Here is a 17335-nt window from a genome sequence, read left to right as displayed (position 1 = left end):
ATACCATTATTGTAGCTGTACATTTAGAAATTATTTTAATCAAACTAAGGTCATGCGTACCTTGTTTGGCTAATATATTCGTATATTGTACGAATATTAATTAATTAGCTAATAAACTATAGATAATATAAGACGTATTAGAGAAAATATTACAAATTATTATAAGATTATTTTTTAATGGAAGGATTTGGAATGATTTAACTTTTCCGAGTAATTAAGTTAAGAATTTGATGGATTTTAAATTCATTCTAATACTAGAAAATTTTATGCACGATTAATGATTGCGGCAACAAAATATATATAATGTTAGTAACACGATATCAAATAATAATTTTTAAATTATAAGCGGAACTGTATATTTTGATCTTGTTGTTATATAATTATTAGTAATAAGAACTATGTGTATAATTTTTATTGTAGATGATTAGTGGTATATCTACTAATCATAAGTCAAAATTAAGACAAGTATTTTGGCTATAACTATATATAATTATAGTCAATATTAATTAATTATATTTAAAATTTCAATTATCATATTAATTTTATACGATTGTGATAGATCATAAAAAATTATTATAATTTTAAATCGTAATTATTTATAATGTAGAAAGTAATTCATTTATTTTTAGTGTAATTTGGTACCTACGCTAGGCCTACTTTCTTTCTTTCTTTATTTTTTTTTTCTAATCTTCTGTACGACTCATTTGAATTCAAAAGATCTATTAAAAAAAAAAACAAAAAATCAATTTGCGTAAGCTATAACATTGGACAAAAAAGCTTTAATTTGTCCTTAATGATTATTCAAATATTTTATTTAAAAACTTGATGTCATTCCCTCTTAAAAAAATTTAAAAAAAATAGAAATAATTAGTTCTAGACTTGGTGTCTAGAAGTCAGCTGTATTGGTAGCGATAGATCCCTAGATGCCATGCCAAGTCCCAAAAGTGATATTTTGTCCTTGCCCATTTTCTTTTCTAATTATAAATTCTCAAAAATATAAAATTATTCGTCAAATATTTGAAAAAAAATTCAAATTTCAAAAACTATTGCGTGAATTAATTAATTACTCGTAGTCAATATGCATAAGAAAGGGATGTAAATGTTTTCACATTGTTAATTTCCATTCAAAGATTCAGTGGTTAAAAATATTTACCGTCCCTATATTTATCGTTGATTGGATTTTGAGTACCAGTTTTTTTGTTAGATATATCTTCTTATTTGATAAAAATATTTTTGTTCATAGATGTATATTTATTTTTGCTATGATTTTTAGTGATATTTATTAATATTGTAGTCAATAGTAATTTTTGTTCTAGAGTTATGTTGTGGTTGATTATCATATTCAAAAGTTAAAAAATATCGTGAATATATAGTAATTAACTACTACAGCTTCTGAACGGCTGATGATGGTTGTCCTTTTAGCACACCAGATCAAAATATTAGTTATAACTAAAATTACGAGAAATACTTTGGCCATAGTTAAGAATCATGGCAAAGCGGATTGGATTTCTTATTACAATTCATATTGCATCCTTTATCACATTTCACTTATACACCCCACGTGTGTAAAACCTAAACTGGTGGTGTAATCTTTATATACGTGACGTGTATATATAAAATATAATTTGAAAATGCAATAAAAAATCCAATCCGCTGTCAAAGGTAGATATTACAAATATACTTTTCCCCCATATTAACTATTTCTTCATGAAATGTTGGAGATCAACTACCTCAAAAACCCTTTGACTTGCTGTAAATCTTCTATCATACTTTTATATCACAGTGTCACAACAAGTCATTAATGACGTGTATTTTTTTTCAAAACTGAAAATAAGACCATATACAATACATATGTGTGTGTAACATCAGTATGTGATACGACTATTTTACGCAGATCCTTTAATTTAATTACCTATTTGACCCTCACACAAATTTTGTTAAATTCATTCAAACCCCAAAAAGTAGACCTCATTACCAATAATCCATGATGATCTTCAGCCGGCCCCAAGGCCAAGCAGGCAGGCTGGCCGGCCTTCCCCTTCTCCACCTCATAACTATAAGTCCCTCACACACTTCCCTCATTTCTCTCTCCAATCCATACACTCATAACCTTAACCTCAATTCATTACAAAGCTACAAAAACTCAGACAACAAATCTCTACATTCATAGATACCTCATCAGAAACCCTAATTATAACATCATCAATCTGTCGCTTGTTCCGAAAACGTCGAGAAATGAGGCAAGCGAGCGCGTACTCTAAGATGCTGTCGGGAGGAAGGAGCGGGCCTCATGCACTGCCACTGGCGAGAATCAAGAAGATAATGAAGAACTCGAGCGAGGACGTGAAGATGATATCGGGGGAGGCCCCCATCGTGTTCAGCAAAGCCTGCGAGTTGTTCATAGAAGAATTAACGAAGCGGGCGTGGGCGATGACGCTGCAGGGGAAGAGGAGGACCATGCAGAGAGAGGATGTCGCCTCCGCTGTTATTACAACTGATATTTTCGACTTTCTTATCAACCTAGTTTCTGATTCTGCTCATGATCATTGCCCTGCCCAGGAATCTCTGCCTGTCTTGGAGCCATGAAACTGATATATAGTACTACTTTTGGTGAGTTTCAGGACTCTCAATTCTGATCGAGGTTGTCATGATCCATTCCAATTGAATTACAAGTGTATTTGTCATTCTCGTTAAATTATGACTCATCATATGGTAAGTATAATATATTTGGTATATATTAATACTCAGATTTGATAAAACTGCGGAATATTTGAATTATTTGGATTTTGGATGTCTGAGTCTCGGAAGTCACCGAGAATGATTTGGGCATGAATGTATACCATTGCTCTCTCTATATGTATATATATGTCTTTCTGTTCATTAATTGCTTTACATATATTCATATTATCTTGCATATATATTTCTGTAACAATGTGTTGTAATAACATTTTTTATCCTATATATTTGGATTAGTAAACTTTCGTGACATCAGTTATTAATTCTCATTAATTAATGGTTTCACAAGTTATATATTAAAAGTCTCATTTTAGCTCTATCATATATTAAAATATTTCATTAGTATTTTGACGGAAATGTCACGTGCTAAGCACCTCACCGTAATCCAAAAGGCTGAAGAGTTTTTTCTGTCAAAATAGTAATGAAATTTGATGGAAAAACTACATATAAACGAAATTTTTTATAACTTACAGGACTATTAGCTACAATATTAGTGGCTATGGATAAAAATCATAATAAATGACTATTATTAATTACGGTTGATGCAAAAAACTAATTTTTCCACCACAAAAAATTATTTGCCACGATTAAGAGTCATATGATAAATGTTTTAGGCACACTCGCAAAAACCACGTCCGACAACTGTTGCATAGCCGTGATCAATAATTATTTACTGCGGCTATTTATTATTAACAATGACAATTAATCGTAATTAAATATTATAATTGTTATAGTGCGAGCACATACATTGGTAGTTGGAACATTAATAGACTTATTATATATGCACATATAAAATTAGGGAACAAAGTGCGAAATCATGCCATAACAATTATTTTTTTATGTAAAATATTATTATTTTTAATTCATTAATGCATTAGCCGTAATATTTGAATTAATGGTGATCTCACACACTAATTTAATACAGCCACTTGCAATGCTACATATAATATAAGATGTTTTTACATGCAAAGTAACATGTGATGCATCAATTAATTGAAATTAGCCAAAAAGAAATACACTACTTAATTAGATTTTTCTTAGTTTTGTTTATTTATTTATTTTGCTTATTTAAGATAGATTTCTTTAAAAAAAAATAATTTCTAATGCCTCGTTAGGCCTGTATATATAACTGAGTAGACGATGCATTTTTCGTCCTGTTATTAATTATGGTGAACTGACACTTCCAATTACAAAACTTTTTAATCTGTAGCACATTTGGTCTAATTATGCTAGGAAATACCAATTTCGCCGAAATGCGCGCACATTTGGCACGTAACACTTTTCTTGAAAAAATTAGACTAAATGTGCGACTTTTTATTTAAAAAAAATATTGTCTTAAATTATAAAATTAAAATCAAAATGAATAAAAAGTGTCCCTCTAAAGTTATAGGATGAAAATGCATATTTTCCTAGTTGAGCCAATCATGTGTTATGGTCTTATTTTATTGCCAAATATTTCTTCTTGTATAATTTAAGACATTTAGTTTATGGAATCTAGCCTTCAAGAATCAATTTTCTAGGACTCCATTCTTCTGACCTTTTCAACTGCGACAACAGACACTAAAATAAAAAATCAATTACGTTGACACTCGACAATGAGATTATGTCTAATTATATAAATAATTTTATTTTATATAAATTACAAATATATCCCCTTAACATGCATTGTAGTTGTAATTACAGGTAAACCTCCTACTCAATATGGTGAAACTTTGGACAACCATGATGTAGGACTAAATATGCCATACTTTATAATTACAGGACTGAAAATATAATTTTGCTATAATTCAAATATCACACTTCCGCATGCTATTACATGGTTTAAGATTTGAGTTGCACTGTTGTAGCACAATGACTCACTTTTTCCTAAATTTTATGTTCCTACATTTATATTTATATTTCTTTCTTTTGATAGAAAAGGCAAAACAACTGAACTAAAACTATGTCGTTGTCTATTACTTTTTTGTTTTTTTTATAAAGATGGTAATTATATGATCACGTCAATGTTCTGATACACTGAACAACAACGTAATACATTGATTCGATCAATACATCAATATAGTAAAGAACTATAAAATAATAACAAATTCAAATAAAGTGAGATAAATACCTCACACGTCCGATGAAACTCAAATCCATAACCTCGAAATTGACGATGGGATTTCAGTTTTATTCACAAGAGTAAGACATCTTTAATTTTTATTACCTGTTTTTCATTTGGTTTTCTTGAATAAAGAGCATGTCCATTAATTCAAACTGTACGGATATGATATTTAACTATTTTGATTTCGAATTTAAATCTCATGACATTAGAGTGAAAAACAAACATGAAACATCGAATTGAAACAAATTCATCGATCTGGAGAACGTTTCCTCAGCATGTCCAAACTCATCTCCGCAGCATTTTGTCTCTCCATCGTCCTCTTTTTAGCATCAGGTCAAATTCATAAAAGTTATTACACCATCCACTGTGTGTGTATATTCCTTAATTGATAGGTGTTATTTTACTTATGTTATCCCATTTTAAATGAGTTCGAAATTTTAGATGTGTCGAAAAAAATAATTTTTTGATTTTTTGTCCTTAAAGTTAATCTATGTTAGATATATGTTTGTTGGTATATGAATATGTACGGAGAAATTGTAATTTTTGTTCTGTAAATATGGGGTGACAATTCTAGTCCTGTACAAATTCATTTTGACAATTTTATCTTGTAATTTAAAATTTTGAATCTTGAGGACAAAATGACTGGAAAAATGCACATCGCTTCCTGTCTACCCTAGAAAAAGTGAACTCTTTGTGAATTCACGAAAGGTGGGATTGGCACGTAGGAATGAAGTGAGAAGGGAATGTACATTTCCAAGCTCATTCCTACTTCTTGATTGGTATGTCCCTTAGATTAGGGATTAGTCATCCCCTATACTTGATATTAGCTATTCCCCAGCATGTTAAAGTTTTTTTATTTTTTTTCTTGTATTAATTTAATATTTAATTTAATTGTTATTAAATTTTTGTATTTTTTGTATCTAGTATTGAGAAATAATTATGTATGAATTGTAGGAAAAAAGTGATATTACTTGGATTCATACATAATTATTTTCTCATATTAGATATTTTGTGAAATTTGCACTTTGCTATATATAATAAATTTTTGATTGATTTTTATATTGCAAAAAAACATCACATGCACTCTATAATGCATGGACACGAACACGACGACACGGACACGATACGACACAGACACAGTGATACGAAAAATATAGAAATAAATAGGACACGGCATGGCTACATATAATATATATTTTTATTATATATGTTCTCAATTTCTCATAAAATTAAAATATGCAATATGAATAATATCAAGATAAAATATAAAACAAGCATATCTTACATCTATATTTTTAACCAAATATGGCTTCAAAATATACATAATCAGTTTATATTAAAAGTACGCAATGAAAAGTTTTTAATGTTCAAATTAATTAAATCATCATGACCATCTCCCAAATTTTTAAAAATTTCTTCTCAAAACTTTTAGTTTGAGATGAGTGAGTTAATTCTTTTTATTTTTTATTAAGCTCAAGATTCTTTTTTTAAAAAGAATAGCCCAAATTTTTTCCAAACGTGTCAAAAAAAAGCTACATGTCTGAGACATCGTGTAATTTTTCAGAGTGTTTGTGTATTATAGCATGCACTCCATATTTGATAATTACCCAGATTGCTCTTGAATATTATATGTGGAGTTCATGTGATATTTTTTCAACAGAAAATTAATTAGAAAACGATCATATATGGCAAGGTATAAATTTTACAAAATTAAGATGATATGTTAACCAAAAAAAAAGTTACATAGCAAGTGTAAAAGCATATATAATTCAACCAACAAAATGTAAGTTATTCTTTCCTTTTTTTTAGGGAGGTTTTTGTCCTATTTTAGGAGGAGGTAAAATGAAATTAACCTGTTGTAAATGTGCAGGACGTAATGTAAATAGGGCAGAATTAGAGGGCAATCCTCCAAGCTCGGAGCCCTGCTACTATTGGTTAGGGTTTTGCTCCGGCAGCCCCGGCAGTGATCTACTGTGCAAGAAGCGATGCGAAGATTACTTTCATAAGAAACACGACGGATTTTGTGCAAAGTATTCTGGCTTTGCTGTCTGCTACTGTCCAGTTGCTTGCGGAGATGACAAACATCAACCTTAGTAAGTTTTGTGTGCTAAAAGTTTGGGAATGACTAAGAGTAGATTTTCATAATTATTTAGGCTATATTTGGTCGGGTGATTTGAATTTGAAAAAATGAGTTCAAATGGATTCATATTAAAAGGGTTTGAAATTATTTAATATTCCAGAAAATATAACTAAAAATTTGAATTGAAAGATTTAAAAAAGAATTAGTACGAAATTATCTAACAAATTCAAGGCATTTGTTGTTAGGAATACATTTGTTATTACGAATTTGGAATTCATAGTTTTGAATCCATCAATCCTGACACAAAATATTAGATTACATTTGGTTTGGAATTTTAGAGAAGAAACATTAAAGAAAATATCATTTAGATTTTCTGTTACAAATTTTATTTCATCTTCTATTCCATTCAACATACCCAAGATACATGTATAAAGATGACATTATGCTTTTTATATCGAGAAAAATTTAATATACGCGACATGTGTATATTAAAAGGAATAGATGATAAAATAGACTTTACAATAAAGAATTCAATCCGCATTTATGCAGCCAAAAATGGTAGCATTTCTTACTTTTGAAAGATATATATATATATATATATATACATATGTTCAACATTATTTCATGAACTTGATCTCTCCATCTCAACTCTTCAAGTACAGCAGTTATTCTTTAAACCTACATTTCGACTGAACAATCAAAATTCATTGACATTCCACGACAATGAAATGGAAGTGTTGGGACTTGAAAGAATTTCCGAGATAAAATTATCCAAATAAATCCTGAAAGATTTTGGTTTCTGGAACAAATCAAAATTTCAAAATTCCAACTTCACATGCCTACCATTTCTAATTTCATTCATATTCACGACTTTTTGATTAAGAAGGCAATCAATGATGCCATATGAGCCACTTTACAACAAACACCAATCCTATAGAGAACCTAAATTATGTATAGAAAAATGGAAATCAACATATTGAACAACAGCTAACATAATCATTCAACCTGAAGGCTCATCACTGATCAATACGATCTTAGTTTACACGAAATTGCTACCACATAATGCAAATGCCATGTTAAAGATGCATTAGACAAGATTCATAAAGCAGGAAAAGAGAGAAGCCACTAACATTTCCAGTTGTGCGTTCTATAAATACAGCGCCTTACGTTTACCAATTACTTGACTAATTCAGAACCCTGATTCCCTCTGGTGACTGCAGCTGACTCCGCCCTTGATTAGGTTGCAGGCATGGAAATCACCCCTGAAAATAATCATATAAAGAATTAATGCTAAAAGCTCATTTGGAAGAAAACTAAGCATGTCTCCCATTGCATCCCAAAAGAATTTAGTTACAATGACTGGAGGAAGAGACAAAGAAAATGGCAAAAATTAATATTACAAAAGGATACACTGAGAGTTGATAAGTCAGCGTCATCTGCCCATGAGCGACATGATAATAATTGAACGACGAAGGTTATCTGGGAGCTATTAGGGTGGGCTTGCATTAAGTCGTTTTAATTTCTGCATAGTATCATAATTGTTCAAGAACCTTACCACCACAACAATTTTGCCAGCTCTCAACTGTAGAATGTAGCTTGACCAATAAGATGAGGAAGCCGATTTATCTTGGCACCAAGCTCTCGCTCAATCCTGTATCTGAGATGGAGCCAAACAGAGAAAAGGAAGGACAAAAATAAAAACTAATATGAACCATGATGTGATGAAAATGTAGAAAGCACTAATCAATACATAAATCGACACATACAAGTTGAAACGGTCGTCATGAGTAATGAAATTCACAGCCAATCCGAGGTGTCCAAATCTTCCTGAGCGACCCACCTAAACAAGTAGATGCACAACTATTAATTTACGAAAAGATTCTCCAGCTTTCAAGCAATACACTTCTTGCCTTTCCCTGACGATTTTTCCTCCCTCATCAATACCACATACCCTGTGCAGATAAGTTTCTGAACTTTTGGGAAAATCAAAATTTACAACCAAGTTGACAGCTTGGATGTCTATTCCTCTTGTAAATAAATCTGTATAGACATTAACAACCAGAGATATTTAGTGAAAATCTGGTCAGCAAATGTTATGGTGCATCAGTAAGACTAATCATATGTTACATATTGGCAATCAAATTGATTAATGTTTTAATGGCAATGAGATGAAAAGAAAATACTCAGTTCCACCCATCCAAACCACAGACATTAACTACGCAATAATAGGGACTCAAAACTCATCTTTGAACTAAAATAAAGGTGATCTGATATCAAATCAACAAGAACGTGAGATGTTGAGCATAAGCAAGTAAAGCAGAAGGAATATGTCTGTCATGTGTTGTTAGCAGGACCATGAACTCCAATTAATTGTAGACTAACATCCTCCAGTACCGTATCAAAAAATTTCTTCCTAAAATGCGTTCAATTACTGTTATACCCACAAAAAGGCAGTTACACATATATAGCTGATTGTGAACCAAAAAACACAATCAGATATTCCTGTTCCAAGTTAGTGGCAATGCAAATGTTGGAAATAACAAACAGATTATTGATGCCTCAATATCAAATAATGATGCATTAATCTAGCAAAAGAATTTGAAGAAACACACTACTTGAAAACCATGAGCATACCAGTACAGACGAGATTCCTGCATTCACCATTTCGGAAGTCATGAAATACTCTGTTACGATGATCTTGCAACATCTTAGCATGAATATAGAAGCAAGAATAACCCAGCTCTGTGATTTTCTTGGCCAGCATTTCCACTCGATTCACAGAATTGCAAAAGATTATTGACTGGTTGATTTGCAGCTGCAAGAATAGCATTAATTTAAACATTTCCACTAAAAGAAAACAACGATTACAAGAGACAATTATTGAGAAGTAAAGATCAAACCTTAGAGAAAAGCGTATTCAGGCAGTGAACTTTCTGTCTTTCTTCTACAAAAGCATAATAGTGGGTGATACCTTTTAGTGTGAGCTCATCCATCAGATTGATGATATAGGGCTTTCTCAAATATCTGTCTTTAAAATCTTTCACAGTTACTGGAAATGTAGCTGAGTACATCAACATTTGCCGGTTGGGAGGAAGAAAGGTGATCAGCTGCTCAACTGAGGGTTGATATTCGGGGGATAAGAGCTTATCAGCCTGAAATATCATGTATAAGCAAGATTAGACTCTGACAGATCCCTAGTGCAGTAATAAACAGACAATGTGATATATGCATGTACTTGCAGCTTTGAAGGTTAAACACTGAGAAACAAAACTCACGCTACTCACCTAGGTTCCTTCTCTTTTTGGTTCCCCCTCATACTAACTCACATATGTCCGAAATAGATAAAAAGAAGCAGTAGCCTGTAGAGAAGCATTACTAAATCCATTTTCTCAGAAATTAACACCCCTGGTGAAATATTTATTAGAACCGCTGATCAATGCCTAACCTCAGACATATATTAAACAATTCATATAACCAAGGTAAAAATCTGATAAGTGGTTTCTCTATCGGTACAAGTATAGTTTTAAAATCTCAGGTGAATGATTGGGAAAAAAGTAACAAATTCAACTCTACATACCTCATCCATAACAAGCACTGACGAATTCTTCAAATTGCATATCCCTTTTTTGGTGAGATCAAGTATTCTTCCAGGAGTTCCAACAAGTAAATGTACAGGTTGATGCAATCTCATTATATCATCCCTGAGACTGGTTCCTCCAGTGCTAGCCATTACCTGAATATTCAAGTGTTTTCCCAGTTCCTTACAGACTTGGGATGTCTGAAGTGCTAGTTCTCTTGTTGGAACTAGTATAACAACTGCATAAATTAGTAGATGCATATAATTAGGAACTTTGCTACAGGAATTGAACAATGAAATGCATCACAAAGATTCAATATAACCATGCATATAGGGAACTTTATATTAATTTTGTACAAAACTGAAGATGTGAGATTCAAAAGAAATTCTTATACTAAAGCATCTAGTAGAACCAGAAACAGAAAACATCATATGAATTACATTTATTGTCTCAATTCACGAAAAGGAATTTAACCCATCCATATAAGTATCTATGAGGGAATCTGATGATCTAGAAAAAGGTTGATAACATGAGCGGGAGATGGAGAATAAAATCAACATCTCCAGACATAATACTGATCGGGTACAGAAACAATGCTGCATAAACATTAACATAGGCACATCACTTCCAAACAGTATGATCAACAGAAATTGGCAGCAAGGATGAACTCAGGTCAAAAAGTGCCTAATTTTTTAGATATGTATTTTACAGAGATTGCACAGCTATAATTACCTGAGATACTATGACTTAAGGAAAACCACTTCTCCAACTTACTTGAATATACCTCAATTAGAGACACAGAAAATGAAAAGTAAATTCATAATAGCAACTTCCATGCCTAAAAGATAATGGAAACATGACATCAGGTGCAGAAGTTTCCAATTACAATAGAAAAAGTCAGATTTATCTGTTCACATCAATGATGGATAAGTTAACATAAATAAACAATGTCATCATAAGAGTGTAACCAATTGGAGAAAATGTTAATATTTCTCAAATGAGAATTGCCACAGAGTTCTCTTACAGTAGACATGCTAAAAAGTGAGAGTTCCTAATCTGCTGGAGAAAATCATGAAACACAAACATTAAATATTTCTAGTTCGATACTTCTGGGTCTTCTGGACCCAATAATTGACAACGATTGATCAAATAATTGAATAAATAAGTTAGAAAAATATTTCATGTTCATAAATATTTTTCATCATATTTTAGACTTGCTTCCTATCGAGGCTGTATCCATTGTGCCCTCAACATACTTACCGTGGTCACATTTACCGAATTATTTGAGAAAGTAATATTGCTCATTTAAGGTGGATGGAAAGGTAGGTTTTACTGTTCATACAATCTCATTTTAATAATTTTTTAAGAAAACTGAGCAACCAAATAATACCAGTCAAATTTTCTTGGAAAACCAAAAAAAGAAAAGAAAATGCATAGGTACCTTGAATGACATTGTAATCTGAATCAATTTTTTCCAGTGCAGGAATGCAGAATGCAGCAGTCTTTCCAGTACCATTTTTAGCTCGGGCAAGAATATCAGTTCCAGTCAGAGCAAGAGGAATACTTTCTTCCTGGATGGGAGAAGGCCTTTCAAACCCCTTTTCATATATTCCCATCAAGAGCTCACGTTTCAGAAAATAATCTTCGAATTCATTTCCTTTCGTCGCTGTGACATCCTGATTGAAAGAAGACATATCCCGTGATGCCGCGAAGAAAACAAGCTACTAACGCCAATTTAGTTCCCAAGCGGGCTAAATTCAACAAAAATATTCTCTTTTATTCAACGCAAATCCCTTGAAATGAAACGCCTAATTGAGAATATTTCAAGGAAAGATAAATAGATGATGACCGCTTTTTTCACCTGCCACATATGCAGTTAAGTTCCGCGTGTCTTTGTGGGAACCATATATATGTGTGCATGCATGCATATCCAAGTGTCATATTTGTGCATGGTATCTAGTACCCGACGTGCATTAATGTTTTGTAACCAATTGAGGAACTAACCAAGATGGAGGTGAAATCTGAGACCTAGCAATAGTAAGTTGTAGGAGATATAGAGGCATTTTAGTGACACAAAAAGAAAAGGAACCATGATCTTCCATCTTTGGCTTGAAATTGCAATACAAGTATGCTATTTCGTTTGTGGAATGGCATTGGTCGAATATGTAAAGTCCAGCCTTGACTGCAGCAAGTTGATGGCAGCACCTGGTGGTAAGGCTGGTTCTCATAACTTCGGATAAAAGAAAGGATAAGAGTATATTTACTGGAAGGGTAGAGAAATCTGGAGGATTAGAAAGCTAATCCCACTACTGCATCCAGCCTCCGTGCTCTGCTAATTGTCCTGTTATTAATGCGAGGCAAAGTTTGGTGAATGATAGAAGATATGAGAAAGGGAAGTGAATAACGAAATGGAAAGGTAGATGAAAACTAGAAGGAAGAAAGAAGGGGACATCCACACCATATACAAGATCAATTGAATTAACAGTATTCTCTTTGATACCTACTTTATTAGTTAAGGCTTTATATTCTCATACTTGGGTGTCATATAAGATTACCAAATATTAACACCACGTCTAGGAGGATTCTCCATAGGTGTGTGAATAAATCACATAAAAATTGAGTTCCTTTCTCTACCAGATTTACAAAGTTATCATAATGCAGATTACAAGAATCTGTGAAGAAAACTTCTCATCGCTGCCAAGAGCCCAAAAGAATAGTACAGTTATAAGAAACTTGTGTGCATAGAACAGAATTTTCATCACACCTCAGTCTTGTACCGGGTGTCAGGAGGCGGGATCATCAAATGTGCCTTCCAATCTTGAGAGCTAAATGCCCAAAACGGAAAAACTAATTGGTTAGCGGAAGCCAATACTCAGAATTTATATCATATCTTACGTGCACCAAGTGAATGAAATCTCGAGTTTCAGGTCATCTGTTCCTTTCCAGCGATCTTATCCCAAAATTCTGGAAACAAATAAACCCAAAGTTTCAATATTTACTGGTGTAAGCACAAATAGAAAATGGAGTTTACCAATATGAAGGAGTGTGCAGATCCTAATTTCTATATCTACCAATCCGCAACACAACCACCTAAAATTAACATCCAAGCAAATGAAACAGAAATGCAATAGACAAAATGAAATGGAAAACAGAAGTCTTTTGTCAAATGAAGTAAAATTTAGAAATTTTACGTGTAGCCGATGGCTTCGACCGCACATTTGTTTCAACTTCATCAGAAGAATCAGAAACGGTGGAGGCAATAGGACTGGGCCTCATCCACCGTTGCGGCACATTCTGTAGGCTCCGTCCCGTTCCGGTGGCTGCAGGTGCGGTTTACAGTTCTGGTATTCCGCGTATAGAGCGCCGCCGTAGCCAACCCCCGGCGGATAACGCCCTTGCGCTTGATTCTCATTCATCATCGTCTACAATTTTCGAAAAATTACAGGAAATTGCAAAGAATTTGAATTCTATTTTAGATTTCTTTCTATTTTCAAAATGGAAAATTCCACCTTCAGTCCTAAAATTTTAGAAAATTTCCCACTTTGGCACCGCATTTTAGAAATAGTTAATTTTACTCTCACATTTCTATTTTAGTACAAAATTATTACATATAAAATATTAAATAAGGGGTAAATTGATTATTTATATAATTTTTTTTGCTAATACTGTTATTTTTCGTTCAAATCATAATAAGAAAGAAATTAGGTGTAAATAATAAATTTTTAGAGGGAGTATAAATGTAATTTAAAACCTTTTTCTTTTTTTATGGGGAATTGTAATTTTTTATTTTTAGAGGAAATCTTAATATAATTAACCATATTATTATTATTGTTTTTATTTTTTTAGAAAAAAAATTATATACGTTGTATATATATATATTTAATGGAATAAGATATAATATAATATAGAATTAATTAAACGTTGGCCTCTTCTGAAAATATAAAATTATATTTTTTGCTCAATGGACCGGATAAATTGCATTAACTCCCATAATTTAAATAGAAAATCGAATCCAAATTCAATTAGATTGGATTTTTAATTACGAGTCTCGTTGAATCTTCTATTTCAATTAATATATACATGCCACGTATAAAATATTACATCATTACTTTATTTACAAAAAAATGTTATACACGTAATTTATATATTTTGACAAAATACAAAATACTACAAAATTCGAAATAAAAAATCCGATCAGTATCCAACACAACCATGCAACAAATAAATCACCCATACAATTCACGTGAGGAAAAAAAAACCCAAGATCATACATACAAAAAATTAAATCAAATATCAATATGAGAATTCAAATAAAATACAACTCGCCGATTATTATTCCAATAAACACAAAATCAAGCTCGGCAACTCTGTTACAGAATGCAGAAAATAAAAGGAAACAAATGAACATTCAATGATCCAACGTCCAGTAGAATTACAACAACAACAACAATAACAATAACAACAAAAAAGCAAAAACTTTAAAGTATTTACACGTCCTGTTCAAGCTCGACGGGGTTTTCAGGCGGCGGAGGCTGATCATCGGGTCCGACCAGGCCTGCTTCTTGAGCCAACGCGTTTCTCTTGAGGGATGCAGCCTTGGTGAGATGAGTGTAGCTGCCCTTCTCCTTGAAGAGCTGCGCAAAGTGGGGCTTGCAGTAGAGAATGCCGTCCAGCGCCGCGTATGATGAGGTTGTCAGATTGCAACCTCCATGAGCACACCTGAAGCATGACTTATGGTAGAATTCGCCCTCCACCGTCACCTGTCGAATGTGAAAACTTAAGTTCCGATCACCACGACAGTTGATCAACATTTGTGTTGATTTTTAACTATAACTAATATTTTTGTCGCACTTGCAAAAACAACGTGTCATATGTACCTTCTCCAGAGGGTAAACTGTCTTCTTGCAGACTTGACATTTCTCTTGGGTGCCAGAGAAAAGGCTGGAGACTTTACTAGGAGTCCTATTCTGTTATTACATAACACCAAATATATATATAGCAGCAAAAAACAATATTAATTAAAATGTCAAATATTTGGACAACAAAATCCACAAAAAACGTATATATGCAAATAATCAAAGTATTTAATGCATGGAATTATGAGTTTATTTACCAGTTCTCCGTGCTTCCCAGCTGACCAAAAAAAAAAAAATAATATTAAATGAGGGTTGCATGCATGTATTGCAAACATATTTATAAATATGTGTTCGAAATTGGGATTTAAATATTCTTACATGATTGGAATTTCTTGGTAGTGAAGCTGCCTGTTTCCTTGAAAAGTTGTTCAAAGTGAGGCTTGCAGTACAGTTTTCCATCCACAGCAGAGTAGCTGCTCATCTTTTGCAATAAAGTAAAAAAAGAACAAAGAAATAAATAATTACATACACAACGTAGATATCACCATATGCTTATTTCCTACATTATACACAACTACGACTAATAGCCATAACAAAAGATCATATTTATGTCGTGTAATCACAAATATATATATATAAAAAAAATAAAATAAAATAAAATGCGCCCACGCATGCATACCGTGAGACGGCCATTGCAGTGGCTGCACCTGAAGCAGGTATTATGATAAGGAACTCCATCGGCGGACATCATCTCCACAGGATACACGGTTTTATCGCAGGCGGTGCATTTCTTCGTCGTGCCAAACTGCGTCATCCTGTCGTTATTTTTTAAAAAATCGAGAACGATTATTATTTGGCGGAACAATGTCACCGGTGCAAATTTTAATTTCAGAAGTGTTTGTCCACCAAACTAATAATCCCTAATGTATATATGTGTGTTGTTTTTATTGTAGAAATGTAGGCTTTTTATGCAATTGCAGAAGTTGAAGTTATATTAGGCAAGTAGTGGAGCAGGTGATTTGATGAGCCTGATATTAAGGTCATGGAATGTGAAGCACATGAAAATATAGTAAATCCACAAAAGGGAAAGCAAATTTGAGTGGAGATTAGAGGTCATTGTAATCTCATACTAATAAATAGTTTTATTTCTAATATTAGTATGAGTTTGGGTATTGTTTTGGAAATAATGATTTCAGTATTTTGTATTTTTTTAAAATTTTAAGTTATTATTATTAATATATAGCATTACATCGATTCAACCCACATTAATATACTAAGAATCTTAAACATTAAATTACAATAACTTTCGATTCAGCTAATATATCAACATGATTGTAATCAAATTAAGATAAGGGATAATTACACTCTTCTTCCCTGAAATTTGATGTAATTGCACATAGACTCTCTGTGGTTTGAAAAATTACATTTATAATGTTGCTTTCATTTCATAAATAAGTCCCCGTTAGCCAAAATCCATCGAATCTGCTGATATTAATAAAAAAAATTAAGAAAAAAATCTATATTTACCCTTGATTGACATATTACTGACTTATTATAAGTCAAATAAATATTTTTATTATCAAATTATCCTCATACGTCTTCATGTGTTAATACATGTGATGAGGTATATTTTCACCATCATAAGAGCATTTTAATTGAAAAGAAAAATATTTGACTTGCAATAAGTCACTAATAAATTAATCGAGGGTAAATACTAATTTTCATTCAATTTTTTTTTGTTAATATCAATAAATTTAGTGATTTTTTACCAATAGGGGACTTATTCAATGTAATTTTGAAATCACATGGAATCTGCGTGTAATTAAACCAAAACTCATGGGAGGGGGAGCGTGATTATCCGTTAAAATAATTCAAATAAAATAAAACAAACACACACACATCCGATGAAACTCAAACCCATAACCCAAACTTAGTTATAAACCTCAATCTTAGACCAATTGATACATTGTTTTTGTGTCAT

At 32.3% G+C, this 17335-nt stretch overlaps 3 protein-coding genes across 8 annotated transcripts; 1 reads left to right on the top strand and 2 right to left on the bottom strand.

The window, feature by feature from the left end:
• Nucleotides 1-2235: 2235 nt before the first annotated feature.
• On the top strand, nt 2236-2586 carry LOC105164235 (nuclear transcription factor Y subunit C-2-like). The gene has a single exon (XM_011082849.3). The coding sequence runs from the start codon at nt 2236-2238 to the stop codon at nt 2584-2586; it is 351 nt and encodes a 116-aa protein (XP_011081151.1).
• Nucleotides 2587-7896: 5310 nt separating this feature from the next.
• Nucleotides 7897-14008, bottom strand: LOC105164236 (DEAD-box ATP-dependent RNA helicase 6). Of its 6 annotated transcripts, none has more exons than XM_088882117.1 (11): nt 13690-14000; nt 13263-13462; nt 12503-12839; nt 11940-12174; nt 10498-10736; nt 9821-10072; nt 9555-9735; nt 8872-8960; nt 8687-8760; nt 8476-8577; nt 7897-8182 (listed from the first exon to the last, which is right to left on the bottom strand). In XM_088882117.1, the coding sequence occupies exons 4-10, from the start codon at nt 12112-12114 to the stop codon at nt 8499-8501; spliced, it is 1089 nt and encodes a 362-aa protein (XP_088738243.1). In that variant the 5' UTR covers nt 12115-12174; nt 12503-12839; nt 13263-13462; nt 13690-14000; the 3' UTR covers nt 7897-8182; nt 8476-8498. The 6 variants fall into 6 exon arrangements, 5 of the variants coding, with proteins under 5 accessions (XP_088738243.1, XP_088738244.1, XP_020550095.2 ...); XM_088882118.1 differs by having other exon boundaries at nt 12763-12839; XR_016066193.1 differs by lacking the exon at nt 12503-12839 and having other exon boundaries at nt 8687-8780; nt 8831-8960; nt 13690-14008.
• Nucleotides 14009-14825: 817 nt separating this feature from the next.
• LOC105164118 (LIM domain-containing protein WLIM2b) lies at nt 14826-16295 on the bottom strand. The gene is made up of 5 exons (XM_011082690.3): nt 16034-16295; nt 15733-15835; nt 15612-15631; nt 15376-15465; nt 14826-15258 (listed from the first exon to the last, which is right to left on the bottom strand). The coding sequence occupies exons 1-5, from the start codon at nt 16166-16168 to the stop codon at nt 14986-14988; spliced, it is 621 nt and encodes a 206-aa protein (XP_011080992.1). The 5' UTR covers nt 16169-16295; the 3' UTR covers nt 14826-14985.
• Nucleotides 16296-17335: the final 1040 nt, after the last annotated feature.

Source organism: Sesamum indicum, linkage group LG6 (genome assembly GCF_026168435.1).
Source record: "Sesamum indicum cultivar Baizhima isolate 11 linkage group LG6, ASM2616843v1, whole genome shotgun sequence".
Lineage (NCBI taxonomy): Eukaryota > Viridiplantae > Streptophyta > Magnoliopsida > Lamiales > Pedaliaceae > Sesamum > Sesamum indicum.
The sequence above is the reverse complement of the archived record's forward strand: the minus strand, read 5'-3'. Positions and strand labels throughout refer to the sequence as shown.

What these genes read in the sequence shown, in the direction of transcription:
- LOC105164235 (XM_011082849.3), top strand. Translation starts at nt 2,236, where the DNA reads ATGAGGCAAGCGAGCGCGTACTCTAAGATGCTGTCGGGAGGAAGGAGC.
- LOC105164236 (XM_020694436.2), bottom strand. Translation starts at nt 13,298, where the DNA reads ATGATCCCGCCTCCTGACACCCGGTACAAGACTGAG. An exon ending in CAGTGCTTGTTATGGATGAG is followed by an intron (nt 10,073 to 10,497) that starts GTATGTAGAGTT and finishes ATGATATTTCAG; the next exon opens with GCTGATAAGCTCTTATCCCC. An exon ending in CATGACGACCGTTTCAACTT is followed by an intron (nt 8,578 to 8,686) that starts GTATGTGTCGAT and finishes GCTCCATCTCAG; the next exon opens with ATACAGGATTGAGCGAGAGC.
- LOC105164118 (XM_011082690.3), bottom strand. Translation starts at nt 16,168, where the DNA reads ATGACGCAGTTTGGCACGACGAAGAAATGCACCGCCTGCGATAAAACC. An exon ending in ACTGCAATGGCCGTCTCACG is followed by an intron (nt 15,836 to 16,033) that starts GTATGCATGCGT and finishes TTATTGCAAAAG; the next exon opens with ATGAGCAGCTACTCTGCTGT. An exon ending in CTGGGAAGCACGGAGAACTG is followed by an intron (nt 15,466 to 15,611) that starts GTAAATAAACTC and finishes ATGTAATAACAG; the next exon opens with AATAGGACTCCTAGTAAAGT.